The sequence below is a fragment of the Loxodonta africana genome, chromosome 7 (genome assembly GCF_030014295.1).
Source record: "Loxodonta africana isolate mLoxAfr1 chromosome 7, mLoxAfr1.hap2, whole genome shotgun sequence".
Lineage (NCBI taxonomy): Eukaryota > Metazoa > Chordata > Mammalia > Proboscidea > Elephantidae > Loxodonta > Loxodonta africana.
Genome location: NC_087348.1, coordinates 115,582,311 through 115,603,453, shown reverse-complemented (window position 1 = coordinate 115,603,453; position 21,143 = coordinate 115,582,311). Strand labels below are relative to the sequence as shown.

At 40.1% G+C, this 21,143-nt stretch overlaps 1 protein-coding gene across 2 annotated transcripts in view; it reads left to right on the top strand.

The window, feature by feature from the left end:
• MAML2 (mastermind like transcriptional coactivator 2) overlaps positions 1-21,143 on the top strand; it is a 395,803-nt gene that overhangs the window by 261,848 nt on the left and 112,812 nt on the right. For both annotated transcript variants that reach the window (XM_023554736.2, XM_003415594.4), the window contains exon 2: positions 5,010-6,569. In XM_023554736.2, the coding sequence (XP_023410504.2) occupies positions 5,010-6,569 (1,560 nt within the window). The remainder of the gene's footprint in view (positions 1-5,009; positions 6,570-21,143) is intronic.

Genomic DNA, 21,143 nt, shown 5'->3' with positions numbered 1-21,143 from the left:
CCTTTTGTCTCAGTCATCTCTGTTCGCTGTGTCCAGAACAATGTTGGTCTGTGGCAAGGTAAAGACTGAAAGAGGAGTGAACAGTATGGGTAGTGATTAATAATGAGGACTTTGGACTCGGACAGACCTGGGTTGGCATCCTGCCTCCATACTCAGTTGCTGCACAATCTTAATGTCAGGAACTTCAATTTCTTCACTTATGAAATGAAAATAAGAATATATACACAGAAAGCTGTGAGAGGATTAATTAGACTGTGCAACAAAGTACCTGTCTTAAAATATACCTTCAATAAGCAGTAATCATTAGGTGACAGCAGGGCCACATTATGACTTTTGTGGGCCTTAGGCACTCTGTTCTAAGGCTCCTTCTTCCTTAAAAAAAAAAAATGAAAATAGTAATTTATGTCTGTGTTTGTATAAGGGTGAATATATTAATATTATATATTAAAACGTCTTCTTCAACCTAAATGTTCATTTTTTCCTTCTGATTTTAAAAGAAATTAGAACATTTTGGGCTCCTCAAATTATTGTGGACCTTAGACACTGTGCCTAGTATATCTAACGTTAGCCCCGGCTGAAAGATTTGTTTTTGGAGAGCTTTCCTTCTACCTTTTCGATGTTATTAGCTGCTTTCTGGAAGTTATTGCCCCTCCTGGCCCTCAGGACATATATACTGTCCTTATGCCTCTCCCTTCCCTTTTCTGTTCTCCTCCCAACACCCAACAGGCTCATATTTTGGTATTCCCCAGCCCATCTGTCCCTGCCCCTATCCTTCTCATTCTAAACTCATGTCTTCATTCCCTTTCTTTCCCTGCTTGAGTCTTGTTCCCTTACAGCTTAATTTTTGGCCTGATAAAGTGGCCTTGTATTTTCTGATAAACTACTTTTCACTGAGGTATTAATGACTAACATTGTTCTTCCTCTACTCCCTCTAGCATATGGACTTTGACAAGGAAATTTTAGAGACTCTGTGCCATAATGCAAAGACATGTATCTGAAGGAGGAATTTTAGTCCAGCAAAGGAAATATTTAACAGCAAAAGATGAACCATGAGAATCGTTTAGATCATATTTTGCAGGTAGTTTGGTGCCTACTGCGTCTGTGGATTCACTGGGGCTTGGTAACATAACCTTGGTTAGAAGTTTCTAGAGGCAGGTCAGAGACTGTCCCCAAAATTCTCTTGATAAAGTATCATGCCCAGTGGAGTTCTAATGGAACCTCTTTACCCATGAAGTTTTCTTCCATGGCATCACTGTAGAGGAATTCTGTTTTCCGTCTTAAATCATCCATCATTCAGCTCTAATTGTTGGTGACCTTTCAGCACCATACATAATGCCTAAAAACAAACCTCCCTCCCTCAATGCCTATTATTTTCTGGGTTCATGTAGAAATGTGATCTCAAAGATCATCCTATTTATAGAGAAGAGCACTATGGCCCAGAGAGGTGAAACATCTTGCTGAAAGTGGTCCAATTAATGACAGAATCAGGACTAGATTCCAGGCCTCTTCCCTACCTGCAGTGGGTTCCATTACCTCTTTCAGGGCCTTGGGTACCATTTACTACAGGTTCTGTAGGGAGAATGCTGAGTTTGATTGTTTACTGTGTGTGTAGGCTTGAAAAATTACTCAATCTCTAAACCTCAAAATGGGGAGGAGGGGTAGAAACTGCATCAACCTGAGTTGTTACAAGGATTCTTAGAGTAGTAGTGAGAATTAAATGAGATAATCTATACAAAGAGTCTATCTCAATGCCTAGCATACAAACTCTCAATAAATGACTGTTGTTAATATTGTCACCACTACTACCTCTACAATCCTGGTGGCCTAAAGAAAGGGTTAGTGCTGTGTTGCACGGTGTCTACTTCACTGCCCCAGGGAGTGGCCGGAGCAATGGGAGACTCTGGCAGAACAGGTTTTTGCAAAGCAATGGAAAAATAAATCAAAGGCGATAACTCAAACCTGAAAAACAATATAATCCTTTGTTTGCTCTTTGCTGGTTGCGAAAGAACCTTCAAAATACAACTTATGGTGTAATAAATCACGGTGGCTCATCTTGAGACAACATGGCAGAACTTCTCTGGCCTGTGCTCTTCCTGACCCCATGAGGGCAGATGATGGTAACTTTGAGTTTCTGCTGAATGTGGTAATATCTGATGATGTTCTCTGATGGTGTCACCAGTGAGTACACAAGGTTAGGAGTCAGAAAAGCATGCAGAAATAGGGGGGAGAAAGCTTCACACCCAAGTACAAAGTATACCCTGCCTCTTGGTGCAAACTTCTGCAGATTTCTCATTGCTGAATATGAAGTCTCAGAAGACTTAGTTAGGACTTACTTGAAAGTACCAGAAGTCCAACTCGTATTAACTTGTTGCTCTTGAGCCGATTCTAACTCATAGTGACTCATATTTGCTTAAGCAAAAAGGGCAATTTATAATGAAGTATCCAGAGTATATCAAGGAAAACAAGGTGAACAGTAGAACTGACCTGAGACTGGATTTGGGTCCTGAAATGCTATCAAAATTCTTTGTCTCCATGAGGCTATGTGGGTAGCTCCTGTTTGGAGGTGAGATGAGAAGGCAGAGGGGGACAGGAGCTGGTTGAATGGACACGGGGAATACAGAGTGGAGAGGAGGAGTGTGCTGTGTCATTAGGGGGAGAACAGATAAGCAAGGTATATATATGTTTTGGTATGAGAGACTGACTTGATTTGTAAACTTTCACTTAAACCATAATAAATAAAAATAAATAAAAGAAAAAAAAGTTCTTTCTCTCCTCTCTGCTTCATTCTTCTCCCTTTTTACAGACTCACTTCCTCTATGACTCTGGTTGACACAATGGAAAATATGACCATCACCAGCTCACAAGTTTTGTAAATTACTATAGAACTGCCCAAAGACAGCTTAGTCTAGCTTTCTCCAATTCCAAAATTCACACAGAGGGCCTGATTGGCAAAGCTTGAGTTAGATTCCTTTCTCCAGCCACTGAGTATGGCCAGGGGTAAAAACCTGTTACACCAACGAGGCCCATCCACCCTAACTGTATACCACCTGTGAGTGGACAGAGCCACAGATAAGGAATCAATGAAACAATTATTGATAAAATAGATGACTTAGAAGCCTATGGCTCACATCATCTCGACCATTCCCAAATTCCTATCATTTTATCTGAGATCCAGATGTTTCTGTGCTCATTACCTGGCCCCTCCCTGTTGACTGGACCCTAGACCTAAACAAGCTAATTCCAGCATAATAGAGTAGAAATGACACAGGCTATAGAACCACACAGACTTTGAATTGGAGCCCAGATTTACCACTTACTAGCTGTGTGACACTGGACAAGTTACTTAGCCTTTCTGAATCTTGTTTTTTTTTTTTTTTATGTATAAAGTAACAATATTAATAACTGTCTAATGAGGTTGCTGTATAGATCAAGGAAAATAAATTAACCATATTTCATAAGTAACTTGACATATAATAGATGCTCAGTTAATTTTAATTTCCTTTTCTTAATTAAGTTACCTTTATGTGAAGGGTGAAGAAGTAGTGGTAAGTGAAAAGAGGGAAAAAGGGGAAAAGTAGAAGTGGTAAAGTTTTATTTATCTAGGAAACATTCTGCCCCAGGTATCTTACAGTGCTCCTGACCCAACATTAAATAATTTATATATAATAATTTATATATAATTATTATATATAATATATAATAATTATATATATTATATATAATAATTATATATAAATTATTTAATGTATATATAATTTATTATATATATAATTTGAGTGAGTTTCACTGGGAAAGCCACACTTTGATAGACACAGTCTCATTTCAGAGCCAAAGCATCAAGAGCCCTTTACGAGGATCTAAAAATCAGTTATGAATGTCTTATGTTTCTTATTCATTTACTGGTGTGACCGTATAGACCTTAAACTTTTCTCTATTATCTTTAAAGTTTAGATAGTGCAATCTAATGGCTGGCTTAGTGAATGAAATATTGTGTTTGTCGCTACCTTTGCTGTTTATAGAGGCACCCCCTTTGGAGAGTAGAGTAAACCATATTTTTCTATGTAAACTCATAATTCATTGAGCTCTTATATAGCAAGCACTATGCTAAATTTTATATAAGTTACCTCATTCCTTCCTACGAGTTAAGTGCTATTGTCCCCATTTTCCAGATAAGGAGATTGAGGCTCAGATAAGTAAGTTGCCATGGTCACGTAGCTCTTAGGGACAGATTGAAATTTAAGCTTGGTCTAGCCTGTTTTCAGAGCCTATGCTCTGAACAATTATGCGGTACTGCCTAGCTACACTTGGTTTTGGTTACAAGAGTTAGAGGCAGGCAACACAAGAAATAAATCCCCAGGAAAACCTGTGCTTGGATTATCTCATTTTTGACAAATGATGATGTCATGGCTTCTGGTGTCTACACAATGTCATTACATGGGCCTGAATGCAAAGTAGAGGAATTACAAGAAGAAAAATAGATGAATCTAATTACTTACATAGAAGATAATAGTAATGAAGGGGTTGAATCTGTGAAAAAAGCAACTGGAAACCTTGTCCGAGCTTTAGACTTATCCGTGTTTCCTATCTTGGTGGAAACTGTGTGCATTCTGATCATCTGTGGCTACATAGCAGGGGAGGGAGGAATGTGGCCTGTTCCTTTTTAACGGGTTCCAGGAAACAACAGAGCTTTCGTTATCAGTCTAAGGTATTATCAACACTCCTGATGACAGAGAAAAGGATCTTCATTCACTGACCTATGTTCCAACCACAGGAACCACTGTGATCTCTAACCGCTAAATGACCTGCTGCTCCCAAAGCATTGTATTTTGTACTGTTTGTGCTACTGCGAGTTTCATTATAATCCAGACCGTGCTTCATTTCTGCCTTTTTCTTTTTGGCTGCATCCTATCTTGTCAATGGAGGAAACATTTAAATATTATATCTCTTTTGCTTAGAAGCACATTTGGATTAAGAGCTCATGTTTTTCTTTTTTATTCCCTGTCTTTCAGCTCCAAGGTTCCTTGAAAAGAAAACAAGTGGTCAACCTGTCTCCTGCCAACAGCAAGAGGCCCAATGGCTTTGTCGACAACTCATTCCTTGATATCAAGAGAATCCGTGTGGGGGAGAACCTCTCTGCAGGACAAGGTGGCCTCCAAGTAAATAATGGACAAAGTCAGGTTATGCCAGGGACCTTGCCTATGAGTCAAGCATCCCTGAGAAAGACTAACCCTCTGTCACACAGCACGCATTCTCCCGGCAATGGTATGTTTAACATGGGCTTAAAGGAAGTAAAGAAGGAGCCAGGAGAGACTCTCTCTTGCAGTAAGCACATGGAAGGCCAGATGACCCAGGAGAACATTTTTTCTAATAGGTACGGAGATGACCCTGGAGAGCAACTGATGGATCCTGAGCTGCAGGAACTGTTCAATGAGCTGACCAATATATCTGTACCTCCCATGAGTGACCTTGAGCTGGAGAACATGATCAATGCTACCATAAAGCAGGATGACCCATTTAACATTGACTTGGGTCAGCAAAGCCAGAGGAGCACCCCTAGACCCTCTCTGCCTATGGAAAAGATAGTGATCAAAAGTGAATATTCACCCGGCCTGACTCAGGGCCCCTCAGGCTCTCCTCAGCTGAGGCCCCCATCAGCTGGTCCTGCATTCTCCATGGCCAGCTCTGCCCTCTCCACTTCGTCCCCGATCCCTTCTGTCTCTCAGAGCCAGGCTCAGCCTCAGACAGCCTCAGGAGCGAGCCGGGCCCTGCCCAGCTGGCAGGAAGTATCCCATGCGCAGCAGCTCAAACAGATAGCCGCCAATCGTCAGCAACATGCCCGGATGCAGCAGCACCAGCAGCAGCACCAGCCTACCAACTGGTCAGCCTTGCCATCTTCTGCTGGGCCATCCCCAGGTCCATTTGGGCAGGAAAAAATCCCCAGCCCTTCTTTTGGTCAGCAGCCATTCAGCCCACAGGGCTCCCCCATGCCTGGGATAGCCGGCAGCAGCAGCCAGTCAAAAGTCATGGCTAACTACATGTACAAGGCCAGCCCGTCGGCCCAGGGTGGGCACCTGGATGTGCTCATGCAGCAGAAGCCTCAGGATCTCAGTCGAAGTTTTATTAACAACCCACACTCAGCCATGGAACCCCGTCTTGGCAACACCAAGCCTCTGTTCCATTTTAATTCAGATCAAACAAACCAGCAGATGCCTTCTGTTTTACCTTCCCAGAACAAGCCTTCTCTCCTACACTATACCCAGCAGCAACAGCAGCAGCAGCAGCAGCAGAGTTCAATTTCAGCCCAGCAACAGCAGCAACAACAGCAGCAGCAACAACAGCAGCAGCAGCAACAACAACAGCAGCAGCAGCAACAGCAGCAGCAACAGCAACAACAACAGCAGCAGCAGCAGCAGCAGCAGCAGCAGCCACCACCCCAGCCCACCCAACCTGTGTCAAGCCAGCCTTTGCTAAGGTCACCCTTGCCGCTTCAGCAAAAGATTCTGCTTCAGAAAATGCAGACTCAGGCCATCACAGGGTTGGGGTATCAAGTCTCCCAACAACACAGACAGGTAAGGTCTCTACCACTCCTGACATAGAGTCAAAGATCATGTAGGTCCTTAATTATGCTTTGGTTACCATTGTGTTTGTGTTGGGACAGAATCAAGACCAAAGACAGTAGTGGCCTTGATGGATTTGTATGAAGACCTCATAAAACCTGGTTCACTTAGGGTATCTGGAGGGAGGGGCTAGTATTTCCTTGTAAACCATTACTGTCATTGGGATCTTTAGTGAGCAAGGGTTCTTATTAAGAATGTTGCCTTATAACTGATGCCTTCAGTGACATGTCCAGTCAGTAAGTTAGTCATGAAGTCAATATGTACTTCCTGGGCATCTACTGCGTACCAGCTGTTGTGATTATACCGAGTATTGGAATAAGACCAGAGGTGATATTGAAAGTATTTAATGACCAGTCCTACATAGCCTTCAACCAATTGGAATGTCCAAACTCCCAAACCCATCGAATAGATCCCGCTGGGAGTCCATGCTGGTGCCTGTAGGCTGAATATCAGCCCTAAATAAGATGTGGTCTCTAGCTGCAAGCACTGTCTCAAGAGGGAGACAGGGTTTGAAAACTATCATTTTAATGCTGTGTGGAAAGTGTTGTGATACAAGAGCACAGAGGCTGGGTATCTGATCCAGCAAGGGGAAATCAGTGAAGGCTTCTGGAGGAAGTAATGTATGAGTTAAGTGTAAAAAGATGGAATCGTCATGACAACAAACCACAATCTGTTGATACCTTATAGCCTGTGGGTAACATAAAACAAAGGTTTTATTCTGCCCCAGACATGAATAGCAGAAGACATTTGCTCAGTGCTTCCAGAGCACATACTGATGAGTAAGCCCTGAACCCCAGGAAACTAGAAACAGGAAACTCTTCTAGAAATAAAGGAATGAAGGGAGGGAGGGAAAAAGGAAGGAAGGAGGGATAGAAGGGAGTGAGGGAAGGTAATAAAGAAAGAAAGAAAGAAGGACAGAGGGAGGAAGGAAGGAAGGAAGCTAGTATGAATATTGCTTTGCGGGTGTGATTTGCCAGGTCTACATTAGTGTCCAAACTCAAAGACAGCACATTACATGTCCAAACAATAATGTCAAGGCAGTATGGCAGCACAGAGCTTAGCCCAATGACATTCCTAGAGCCATTTTATATCCATTGCCCAGAAATGAATGCTATGAGTGCCACGGGCTGTGTCCAAGCAGACTTTTTGCCCTAGATATGGGCCAACAGAAAATTGGTCTCAGCAAGAACTCAAAAGATATGTTCCAAGTAAAGCTTTCAACTTTTATCCACTTAAGAAGTTTTTGTTTATTGGGTTTTTTTTTTTTTTTTATGGAGAATAGACTTAAAATAGAGTCATGTATATATTTTACAAAGTTTTTTTTTTTTTTTTTTAACACTTGGGTAATTTGGGAATCATTTAAAAAAAAACAATGTCAGGGAATTACTTTCTAATGCTATGCATAGGTATTTTGATTTGGATAAATATGGGTTCAGATTCCTTCTCTGAAATTCACTAGCTGTGTGACCTCAGGTTAGACACAGAATTTCTCTAAGCCTCAGTTTCCTTACCTGTAAATGGGGTTGATAATAGTATCGTCTCCTAGGGTTATTTTGAGAATGAAATAATTCTCATCCCAAACCTAGAATAAAGTTGGCTATTGTTATGATAATCATGGAGAAAGCCATAAATAATATCAAAATAATCATATTTAACAAGTCTTACTCTTATGTTATTATTATGTAGGAGAAGTTTGGAGTGAGTCCCAGATTCTAACAGAAACTGTACTGGGGGGAGGGGGACAGATTAAAAAAGATCTCTCTCTAATTCTTCCACTAGCCAGTAGTATGATGAGTGGGGTAGTGATTTACCTCCCTGGGCCTAAGCTCCTGACCTATAAAAGCGGAACTAATAGAGAAGGAGAGACTAGCAAGAGTTAACATTTGTTGGGTACGCACTCTATACCTGATGGCTTCTGACTCCTTTACTTGTGGTATATCAATTCATCCATATGAAGACATACCATTATGCCCATATTACAGGTGAGGAAATTTAGGCACGATTGATTAAGTAACTTTCCCAAGGTCACACAGGTAATAAGTAGCAGAGCCAGGATTCAAAGCCTGCTAGTCTACTTGGAAACCTGTGCTCAGCCATTAGGCTATGTACTCACTGGGGGGATTTGTTGGCAAATAAATGACCACCTTTAGAGCACTGTCGAGTCTCAAGAGAAATATTTCTTCTAATAGTGAGCCACATTTACATAATAATAGTATATTAAGTCCTTTGGGATTAGAGAAAGTTTTAAACCTCTGATCTTCAGAGCTACTAAAGAAAAGAAAAAAAAAATCTGTATGGTTGTTGACCTTCCTGAGGGTAAGCATTATGTGGCTAACCAAAGTAAACAATTTCCATCAAGACATATATATTTTCAGTGCCCCATCAGCCCTTCTTTGGGAGCCTCCCTGCCATTTCTGAGATTCTCTGTCCTATTCCCTGCATTATCACTGATAGCAGCAAGCGTACACCATACTCCTGATCTCTTAGTTACCACCTGAACTTCCAGGGACCAAGCACACAGGTGGGTGCTAATAGCCAAATCAACAACATCTTTGTTGATAATTTTCTTTTACTTTTCCCAGTACATACAATAGTTTTCATCTCTTCAAGAAGATCCTTAAAAAGTGGTTAGAAATGGTGGTGCATTTCAAGCTAGAAACCTCCTTTATATAGGCAGGCAACGGCTACCCATTTAAGGCTTTATCCCACCGTATAGGTTGAACAGATTACTTCTTTGGGTCCATCCAGCTCAACAATTCTCTGAAGTCCTGTGTCTGTGTTGTTAAGCAAATCGATCAGATCCCTCCAGTCAAATAAGTATTGGCCTCTTGCAACCATTCACCTTGAGGTAGGGGGTGGACTCATATTTTAATAATGATGCTATTGTTCAATACAGTTTCAGAATTTCAGAATTGGGAATTGCCTTCAGAGCCCATAGCATAGCTGATGGATTATTACCAGTGCATTTAATATTCATCCATTTAGGTGGTTTTTGAAAACAGTCAAGCTGGGTAATGTTGCTTTGAGTCGAAAACAAGGAATAACTATAATGTGATGAGACTGAATTTCAAGTGTGGCTTGTGAACCTTTCTCTGAAAGCAATAAAGAAAAATAAACAAGTTGTTTCCCAAGATGATAATTTTAAGAAACAACTTTCATTTGGATGTACATATTTCTAAGGCTTTTCTAAGTTTTATGGTCTCATCCAATATATTGCCAAATAGTCTCAACTCAGAGAGAATGGCTTTAACTCCACCATCCGTAGTAGACAGTACAAATTCATGTTCTGATGCCAGAATAGCTAAATCTGTCTTACTCATAACTTAAGTCATGGGGGGAGGGGAGGCAGAAGGCGTTGGGAATTAAACAACAGCTCAGTTCATCATCTAAAACATACTAAATGAAAACACTAGTCAGGTATTTTCTCTTTTCTGCTTGTCATACACACTTTGTGTCAAAAGATTTGCTATGGAGTTTGCTAATTGGAAACCTTTAGCCTTGGAAATAGTGGAAATCTTGTTGTCTCCTGCTGCAAAATGGCAAATTGAATTTATTGATCATTTGCTTAAAATTGACCAGTACAGTGTACAAAGGTGGCCTTCTTTTCACCTTTCAGAACACAGAACTCAGACAGATCCACATGCTCAGGCAGAGACTGAATTTGGGGGATTCCTATTCCTGTTTCCCTTTGCTCTGTACCCACCTCTGTTCTCCCAGATGTGAATGGGTCCTGAGAGATGGGTGCAGTATATTTGAATTGTTGGAGACATCCTTTTTGTTCCATGCCTGAGGTGATTTTAAGTAACCCCTTGTCCAGAGACCGGGAGAACAAATGATATTTGGTGTTTCACAAAATGTCTTCAGTGACTCTTTTGCTAATGTTTGGGTCTTGGCAAATGGGGATGCCTCCTGGCTGTAATTTTCTTCCATTCCTGATTTGAGGGTCAAGAAAGAGGGCAGGAGAAGGATGTAAAACATTTGTTTCTGATTTATTTTCAGGTCACTGAACTCTTGTTTAAGGTGTGAAAGAGTTATTGGTTGTCCACGACTCACAAGAGTTCAATCCAAAAGTGCTTCTTACTTCTGTGAACAAAGAAGTGATCTTCTTGGAGATCTACAGTCAGACACTTAAACATGTGAATTTCTTTCTAACATCAGATCCATGAAACTGAAGTGGATTCTATATTTGGTTTAGAATTCTCCCATCTCTAAAAATTCTGAGAGGGAAGGCAGCCAGTGAGTAGATGATTTGTTATGACTGAAACATAAATTTGTTACATTTCCCCCTCAGTTCAAAGCCAAGCTCCTCAACCATGTATTGAGAGCCTTCCATAACCTTACCCCACTCTCTCTACCTAGCCAATATTGTCCTGCCCTACTTCCCATCAACCCTTGGCTTAATTCAGGCAAGTCTCCTAACATTCTTCTCCCTCCAGCCTCTCACTTCCCATGTTGGTTCATATTTGCAAGGTTTTGGTCATGCTATTCCCACTTTGTGGATTAATACCTTCCTGGTTTAAATACCCAGTTGGGTTCTGTTTTCCTGACTGAACCATGATTGATAAATACAGTACTTAGTACCAGGAGTCATGTTGAATGCTGTTTGTTTCTTTCTTCTCCTCTCTTCTCTTCTCTTCTTTTCTCTTCAGTATACTTGCCTCAGTTAACTTGTTGTATTGTTCAACAAGAGATTTTATACTCCCAAATACAGAGGAGTGGATGTAAAAATGCCATTGACTGATTAAATAATTGAGGAACTACAGACCATCCTTTCATTATATCTTTTTTTTCTTTAATGTAGTAGAAATAATGATTTCCTTGCAAAGAGCATGTTCTGTGAAGATAAAGCATGTCCCCTGAGTGTACCTAAAGGCCCCACAGGAGGCATTCTCCTGGTTAATCATCATTCGTGGTCTCCCCTTGGCCTTGAAAGCTCAGCAACCCATTTTGCCAGTATGAGGATAATAGCTCTGTCTCTCAGAGTAGATCCACATTAACCAAGGTCATGAAATTGGTATTTAAAGCCATAATGCCAATTTATTCATTTAAAATGGAAAATATTGCGGCATGTAGACTAGAACACTTGTGTCAGCGTAAATCTTTCTATAGGCAAAGATACATTAAAAGAAAAACCAAAAAACTGAGCCCTTTGCTGTCGAGTTGATTCTGACTCATAACGACCCTATACATAGGAAGCCAACTTATAACCAGAAGGCTTCTTAATAAATAAGGAATCAAAGGGCTAGGAGTTAGGGATTACGATTAGGTCAGTTATTTTAAACCCTGACTGCACATTAAAATCACCTAAGAAGTCTTTTCTTTTTTAATTCCAAAAATGTTCTGATCTAACAGCTCCCCCCGCCGCCCCCCCCCCCCCACACGCCAACTAAAACAGAATTTCTAAGTTTGGGGGCAGGGCATTGGCATTTTTAAAAAACCTCACAGATGATTCTAGTGTGAAACTAATTTGAGAACCACAGGTTAAGTGATCAAATGTTTAATGGCATCAAGGTAAGATAGTTTGATGCACTTTTTTCCCACAATCTACCACAGCTTTCCCTGTCTCACTACCCTTGATAGCATAATGTTTGTGACCATGCAACTTGGCATCAGTCAGACCTGGATTTGTATCTAGGCCTAATGTCCTTGTGTGACTCGCTAGTAAGTTATGTAACCTCCCTATACCTCGGTTTTCTCCTCTGCAGAAAGGGGCTAATAAGATCTCATTTTGTTGTTTATGAGGATCAGGCTGAGTCAAGATAGCTTGCTTTGCTGAAGAGCAAAGCCATTTACCAAGGCTTCGTTTCCCTGTCCCAGCCTTGGATGTGCATTGCCAATTCTTGTCTCTGCTTCTGCCTTCTTTATATACTTCCATGATAGATTAACTCTTTCTTCAACTTGTCACAATGTTTCTTTTCTTTTTTTTTAATTGTGGTAAAATATAAATATAAAATTTGCCATTTTAACCAAATTTAAGTATAAAATTCAGTGGCATTAATCATATTCACGGTGTTGTACAATGAGCACCACTATTTATTTTTAATCGTCCCAAGCAGAAGCTCAGTATTCATTAAGCAATCACTCCCCATTTCCCTCTCCTCCCACTTCAGCTCTGGAAACTGTGTCTACAAACTTGCCTATTCTAGATAGTACATATTGTGGGATCAGACCGTTTTTGTCCCTTTGTGTCTGTCTTATTTCACTTAGCAAAATGTTTTCAAGGGTCATCCATGTCATACCCTGAATCAGAACTTCATTTCTCCATAGGGCTGTATAATATTCCATTGTATGTATACACCACATTTTGTTTATCTGTTCACCTGATGATGGGCATTTGGGTTGTTTCCATCTTTTGGCTATTGTGAATAATGCTGCAATGAGCACTAATATACAATTACCTCTGTGAGGCCCTGCTTTCAATTATTGAGGGTACATACTTAGGAGGCCACAATGTTTCTTTAAGCAGACTTTAGCCAAGTCTCTGGACTCAGAACCATCTTGCTTCTTTAAGGTCATTTTGTATATCCCTGATCTTAAAGATGAACTCTCAGAAAACTCCTTCCAAATTGGCCTGGGTCGGGGTAGGAGAATCATTGTAACTCTTACATACTGCCAATATTTCTAAATCCTTATAATCATCCTTCGGTAATGCCAGAGAGGAGATAGAAACCTTTTATCAGCGGAGAGTGCTTTTTCTAATGGGAACATAACAATGACTTCAGTGTGCTGTAACAATATTAATGTCCAAGCCCCCTTTTGCTGGAGTTTGGAAGAGGTTGGTTAGAGGGTTAGCCATTTAGGCTAGTCCCAGGGTTTGGGTTTAGAAGCTAGAACTAGATCAGGAGAAGTCAGGAGCATGAAAGGCCAGAGACAAAACCAAGCCAAAGTCCTAAAGAAGCCGGGAAACAAAATTAATCGGTGTTTTCAGAATCCAAGACTGAGGCCAAAAATTGGTGCTAAACCTATTGTTAAGGCAAAGCATAAAAGACATGAAATCTAGAGTGAAGTTGGGATAGAAATCCAAGAGTTCCTACGAGATCACTGCAAATGACCCTTGACCATGTGGTGATTTCCATGATGAGTCACTTTGGCTGGATCTTCCTGGCAAAAAGGAAAAGGGTTGGTACAGACATACTGAGGATTGTCCATGGTAGGTCAGGATGATGATGATGTTTGCATTTTATCTTTGTTATTTCCTATTTATCTTTTAACTTTTCAAAGAAAACAAATATTTGTGTTTTAATAATCCATGAAACTAGTGCTGAGGCAAGGATTCAGAGGGAATTTCCCGACAGAATTGGTACTAATGAAATCTTGGTTGGAAAAATTAGCAGGAGGGATGTTGTATGGGTTTTGCTTTGGGTTTTTTTTTGGTTCTTTTGTTAGTTGGTTTGTTTGTTTTAATGTTAGCACCAATTCTGTGCCATATGTAAATAACTTCAGTGGTAGACATTACTAACTCCTTTTTCAGGTGAGGACACTGAGGCTCAGAAAAGTTAAATAACTTGCTCAGAGTTACAGCTAGTAATTGGTCTGATTTCAAGTCCAGGGCTCATAACTTCTAGGCTGCCCAAGTTAAGGAATAGGTAGAGGGGGTTTGGGTTGTGTCATCAGGGCCATCTTTGTGATATCTGTCTGAAATTCACCATTCTTTCCATATGTAGTTTATTACTGGCTCAGACAAAATTTAATCCAATTCTGATGCAGGAAGGAACATTCAGTCAAATTCACTGGAAGTTGCCCCATCTGAATCCACAGATCTCTAAGTTACCTAGCTGATCTGCCCAAAAAACAGCCATGGACTAAAGATGCTAGACTAAATTGAGCACTACTCCGGTCTTAACTCGGCAATTGCTTCTATTTATTCATTCAAATGTATTTGTTGAGTGCCTGCTATGTGCCAGATCCTGTCCTGGATACGGCTGTTACAGCTGAAAACAATGATGAAATCAGGAGGCAGCAAAGGGAAACATTAAAAAAAAATTTTTTTTTAATTAAATAATCAGAGAGTGCTTTCAAATTGAGCTATTTTCATTATATTTCACACTTATTCTTGCTTCTGCTGCTAGGCTGATTTGCTCCTGGGCTTCTTGGTACCTCTGATCCCAGATAAAAATGAAAAACATCGAAGGGAGTGGGTACTCAATTTAACTTTTAAAACAAAATAATTCTTGGGTTTTGTTAGATTTTTTTAAGTGATAAGGAAAATTCAGGAAACCCTGGTGGTGTAGTGGTTAAGTGCTACAGCTGCTAACCAAGAGGTCAGCAGTTCTTAAGGAAAATTCATTCTCTTTCTCACTCTCTATCAGTATCATCCATTAGGATTTAGGAACCTTTTCGGGTACACTGCTTGAGTTTTGCAATAAAGCCATAATTCTTGCATTCATTCATTCATATGATGAAAATTCGTTGAGCACCTACAATGTGCTAGGCACTGGAGATTAAAAGATTAAGTGACTCAAAGAATTACCTTTGCATCAATTTAATCTAAAAGATCAGGAAGGCATGGTCCTTCTTCTTGAAGAGCCCTTGATCTGAAGAAGGCATCTGTCCCTACTACTTACTGGATTCCCATGAGTGTATACACTATATTGTCCTGGTCCTTAGCAATTTACTATGTAGTAACTGAGCCCAAACCACACAATCCTTTCCCCTATGTCAGTAAGTCAACTTTGAAAATGTTATTTTAATCTTTTACGGAATAGAACTCTATTTGCTGGATATTCCACTTTCTTTTCAATTTTGTTTTGTTATTCCAGTGTGTAATAACTCACAGCACAGTAGAGTGAATTGGCATAAAGCAACAGTTAACTCCTGTATCCCTCAATAAAGAAACAAACACAGTATCAAGAAGAACGTGTTAGCCTTGGAATCACAATACATAGGGTTCAAATCCACCGTTAGGGGAATGGTTTCTATTATTCTCATTCCAAGGTCTTTGTCTATGTGTTGCACCCATCAAGAAGAGCTGTGCATTTAAAACATTAGTGGGTAATTTAGCCTGTTGAATACCAAGTTTCTAACTAGGGAAAGAAGAGGTATGGGTTAAGAAATGGATTTGATCCTGGAGATGTAAGTGTAGGAGGGTTAATGGAAAATATGAAAGATATTTAACTGTAATGTACATTAATGTAGGTAATTCAAACAGTCCCTTTGCACCCTTTTCTAATTAGTTTTGCCTTTTCTAATCAGATATCAGTTTGGTGGTGGTAGGGGGGTTCTTTTCGTGAAGTCCAAAGGAAGCAAAAACCCATTTAGCCAGTGCACTACTCAGTAAACTTGCACGTTAATGGTTAATTAAAGTCAGGCAGAAAGACTTGAGATTCTGCAAGTGTTTACTATAAGGTTTGAAACAAAAGACTGTACAAATGTTTAGACTACTACAATCAGAGAGATGTAATGTGAGAAAATCATCTTCCTCTTTTACATTGTATTTTAAGCAGGGAAGACAAAACTTACACACACACACAAAGCGAGGCAGCTCTCTGGATACTAATTAGAGAACTCTGGCTCAATATTTGCATTTGATGCAATGAATCTGAATAATAAAGTGGCGCCTTATTCTCCAAGCAATAAATTGAGTAGAGCATAATAGAGAGAAGCCAATGACTGCTTTCCTGTGCATCCTGCAAAATCAAGTTTTCAAGGCCCCCAAAGACGAAAGAACGGGGGTGGTTGACATGTTTCCCTTTCTTTCTACTGCTAATTCCCTCCATCCTGAATCACTGGCATTTTCCACAGTTTGTTTTTCACAGGAGCTTAAGTTCAACTCCACCTTTAGGAAACATGAACCTCATACCTCATAAACAGGGAACTTTTTTGGCCCTACTTCTTGTAGTCCACGGGTCTGTGTGTGTGATCACATGAGTGCGTATACCTCACATTCTGGTCTTTGGCTTATGTCTGTACTGTCTCTGGGTCTTTGTCCAGTTCCTCTGTCCTTGGCTGTACCCTCTGCTCTTTCACCCTTTCCCTACAGGCCCACTTTGAACTGGCCTCTTTTTCCTGAATTCCGTGAGACCTGTTCCATCGCAGGCCTTGAAAGGGGAGTGGGAGGTGGGAAAATGTAACCACTGGAGTTGTTATTGGCCACAAGGGTGAGGAGACTTTTCCAGGAAGAAGATCCATGCTGGGGAGAGCCATGAGGCCAATAAGCTGGCAGGCCCATCTCTATGTCCACAAATCTCTGGCACAAATGAATTCTAAATGGGCATACCCGTGGGCAAAACATCCAGAATAGCTTCTGTCCCTTCTCTCTTCAAGTGCTTTCTGACTAGCCTGCCTGCTTCTAGTCTTGCCAACCTGCAACCAAAGTGAGCATTCTGAAAAAGAATTTGATCATGTCAATTATCTTCTTAACCCAAACCAAGCCCACTGCCGTCGAGCTGATCATGTTCAACCCTGGGTCCATAGGATGCGCTCTGCTCCTAGCACTACTTTCTCGGTGGAACTGGAGCTTTAACCCAAGAGCCAATTACTCCCTTGGGTTCTACTTTACTGGATCAGGTTTCCTCTTTATGAATGTCTTTTACCTAACCACTGCTTAGATTCTCACCAGCTGCTGTATCCTGTCCACCGGCTTCTGCAACTGCCCCGGAACCCCAGAACTAAGGCAAAAAAAAAAAAAAAAAAGAATTATATGAAGATAAAGGGAGATATATATATACATAAAACAAAAGGTCAGCAGTTCAAATCCACCAGGCACTCCTTAGAAACTCTATAGGGTAGTTATGTATACTCCGTCTTATAGGGTCATAGGGTTGCTATGAGTCAAAATATATATATATACCAGAAAAGAAGGGCATTGCCATCGAGTTGATTGGCTTATGTCTTTACAGAAAGCATACAGTTCTTCAATGGAGATAAACTTTATCCTGGAAACGAATTCAAAGGGACATTTATCATTAGGGCAATTAGTTAACATTGTGGACATCTTCCACTGGAAATTTTGCAAGGACACCATACCACTGTTCATTTTGATGCTTCTTTTCTTAACCTGGACTCTAAAATCTAAGGGCAAAATATTAGATTTTAATTCAGTGAAGATTTTCCTTGGGAAGCTGAGATAATGTGGCACAGATATGTTTTTTGAAGATCTCTTTGATGGTTTTTGCAAGAGTACTTCTTCTTTAATCTCCTCCATCTACCCTTCAGTGTTTCCCTGAGGCACCACCCTGGAGCCCTAGGGTTCCTAGAAGACACAATTTGCAAACCAGGGTTCTAGGGTCATCCAAGAATAGAAACTAGAGCTAGAATAGGAATACATAATTAAAATGCCCATTTGACTGCCTCACTCAAATAGCACTTGTCTCAAACAAGCCTCTGGTAAACCCATGCATTGTGTGAAGTGGATTAGACCTGTGGAATGTCTACCTCAGAGTCAGGTTTCAGAGAAAGCCTTTCAAAATCCTTTTACATTATAATCTTATCCCTCCACATAGAATAAAACTATAAATGTCAGGTGTGACCCCTTTGTTCTCCACACCAAGCTCCAAATCACCATGGAAAAATTCAGCAATTCGTAGAGTTCTTTATGCATTAGACATATATTTAAGAACCTCCTGTAGGCAGAAAACCATGTTAGCTGCTATAAGAAATGTCACCAAGTAGAATATTCTGTATGGCAGAAGCACTATAGGAATGGAAGACACAACATATGGATCCTGGACTCTAAAGTGTTGCTGAGTATTTTATTTCCAGTGATCAAGACCTTGTTTGTTTCCTCTGTTATAATTTTATTTAATTTTGTTGAATTTTATGATTCTAAGATGCATGGTGGCATAGTGGTTGAGCTACAGCTGCTAACCAAAAGATCAGCAGTTCGAATCCACCAGGCGCTCCTTGCTGTCCTCAAGCAGCTTTTGTAAATTTTCTTATTTAATTTTTACTTTTATCGAAGTAACAATGCATATAGCTTATGAAGACAAATAATGCCAAAATGCAAAAGCTATCCCCTGGTCCTTCTTCTCTTGTCCATCTTAGCTCTAGAAGAAACCACTTTTTAGTTGTTCCTTCCGATATTTACTACCAGATCTCTGTATACATGTATACCCAGTATCTCTCAATTTATTAATTTTGGCAATATCTATTATATCTTATTACAAGCAGTTGAAGATTTTAGTCCTGTTTCCAATCCCTTTCTTCCTCTCCCCTTTTGCTATAATATGGTTATATCAAAATATTAGGTTAACCCTTTAGCTATCCAATTATTTTCTGCTTTGTATTTTTTGTTGATACCATGTGTTTTCATTATGGAAGCATGCTGAATCATTGAGTATGTCTGAATTTTTGGTAGGTAGTATGGATTTTTTTTTTCTTGTCCCTTCCTACAAGCCTACCCTAAGTGTTTAGTGGTACATATGAGGTACTACTAATTATACCCCATTGCCTCCAATAGGGTCTATTGGTACATATGTGTAACAAATAAAAATTTTCAAAATTCCTAGTTTTCCAAACACTGAGACACCGCATACAATACCCAGTGAAAACAGTAATTTGCAGCACACACCACTTCTTTGGTTTCAAACAGCCATAAAGGCCCTCCTGCCCTATAGCAGCATGCACTGTCAGTGGTACAGCAGGTTCCCAATAAACCTTCAGAGACAGAAAAAGTACTTGGTCCCTAGAGGTATCCATGAGCATGAACGGGTTAAGTCCATATCAGTGTTCTGAGGATTTTATGAGGTAAACAATGTTTACTGCAGAGACAAGTAGTATTCTCTAGTTACTATTCTTCTCCAGGAATTAAGTACCTAATTTTTTGGGGGGAGAGGGAAATTTCTTTGAACTTCTGGCTGTCTTCTCACACCATCCAACAGTTCTGTAAAGCACTCCTGTCAGATAATCTGTCTACTCTGTTTCTCTTCCTGGATACATCTCCCCAGGAGTCCTCTGTCCCCAGGGGCAATCTTGACAGGTGTTCTCTAGGTCTGCTGATAAAGCTCTCATCCTTGGACTTCCTTCCCCTTCCTGGGAATCCCTTTCACTTCTTTCTTTTATTTGATCCTCTGAATCTCTTGTGTTTCTCTATTTGTTTATTCCTTCATTTGGGGGGACTATATCTGCTGGTAGCTTTCTGAGAAAGGTATATGAAAGGTAAAAATGTTGAAATCTTCAAAGGAATCATTACCCATTTGAGGAAATAAAAATCAATCAAAACATTAAGAAAGAAAATGATCAAACATAACTACTGCCCCAGCAATTATGTCTAGTGCTTTGGAGTATGCAAAGAAGAGAAAATAATGGAACGTATATTATTTCAGTACCTACTATGTGCTAACTGTTTCTCCAGCATAATCCTAAGAAACAGGAATAATTTTCTCTGCTTTATACATGAGAAATGAAGAAATTAAGAGTAGAGTGGCTTAGTAATTTGCCTAAGGTCACACAGCCAGCAGGTGCCAGATTTTGAATCGAGATCCATGTTCACATTTAGCTATGTTTCATATACTTTATCTCTTAGCCAGAAAGCATAAAAGCGCAATCCTTGTCCTCAAGGAGTTTGCTCAATCGTATGTTTTTAACGCAGTATCAGGTAATGGCTACCTTTTCTCCCAAATTGACTGCGCTTTTTACTTTGATTGATATATGTATCCTATCCTATTATAGTAAAACTTTATGTACCTGGGACTATAAAAATAGATGTTGCATTAAGTGCTTGGCTGCTAACCCAAAGTTTGGCATTTCGAATCCACCAGCTGCTCCATGGGAGAAAGATGCGGCAGTCTGCTTTTGTAAAGATTTACAGCCTTGGAAACCCAATGGGGCAGTTCTACTCTGCCTTGTAGCGTCATGAGTCAGAATTGACTCAACAGCAACAGGTTTGGTTATATATATATATATATATACATACACTCCATGGGGCAATTCTACTCTGTCCTATAGGGCCGCTATGAATTGGAATCTACTTGACGGGAATGTGTTTGGCGTAGTAGTTAAGTGCTATGGCTGCTAACCAAAAGGTTGGCAGTTCGAATCTACCAGGTGCTCCTTGGAAACTCTATGGGACAGTTCTACTCTGTCCTATAGAGTCACTATGAGTCAGAATTGACTTGATGGCAATGAATTTGGTATATATATATATATATAAATTTAACTCTGGTTAATGCAACATCTATTTTTATAGTTCTAGGTACATCAAGTTTTATTATAGTATTTCTCCATGAAATTCTGGAATAGAGTTATTTCCAAAGGAGATTTCAATTCTTTATCCCCTCTATTTATTGGGGATTAGGCAGTTACAGTCTGATCTGGTTACAAATGAAAATATGTTAGTGGTTTTGCCCTTCTCTCTGGTGAATTTTGGTTTCATGACTGTCGGTTTATTTGCTGACATCTATCACATTCAGCTCTCGCCTGAGGGACTTCCAGAATTATTGGTGGGGAATTAACAGAGTAGAGGGAAGGAATGATACATACTTCTGGTTTGTGTACTGTAGCAGCAGATTACTCTAAGCTCTCATTCCCGTGAAAACTGAATTGACAACCCTCTCGTAACAAAACAAAACAGTAAGTACAAATGTTAGA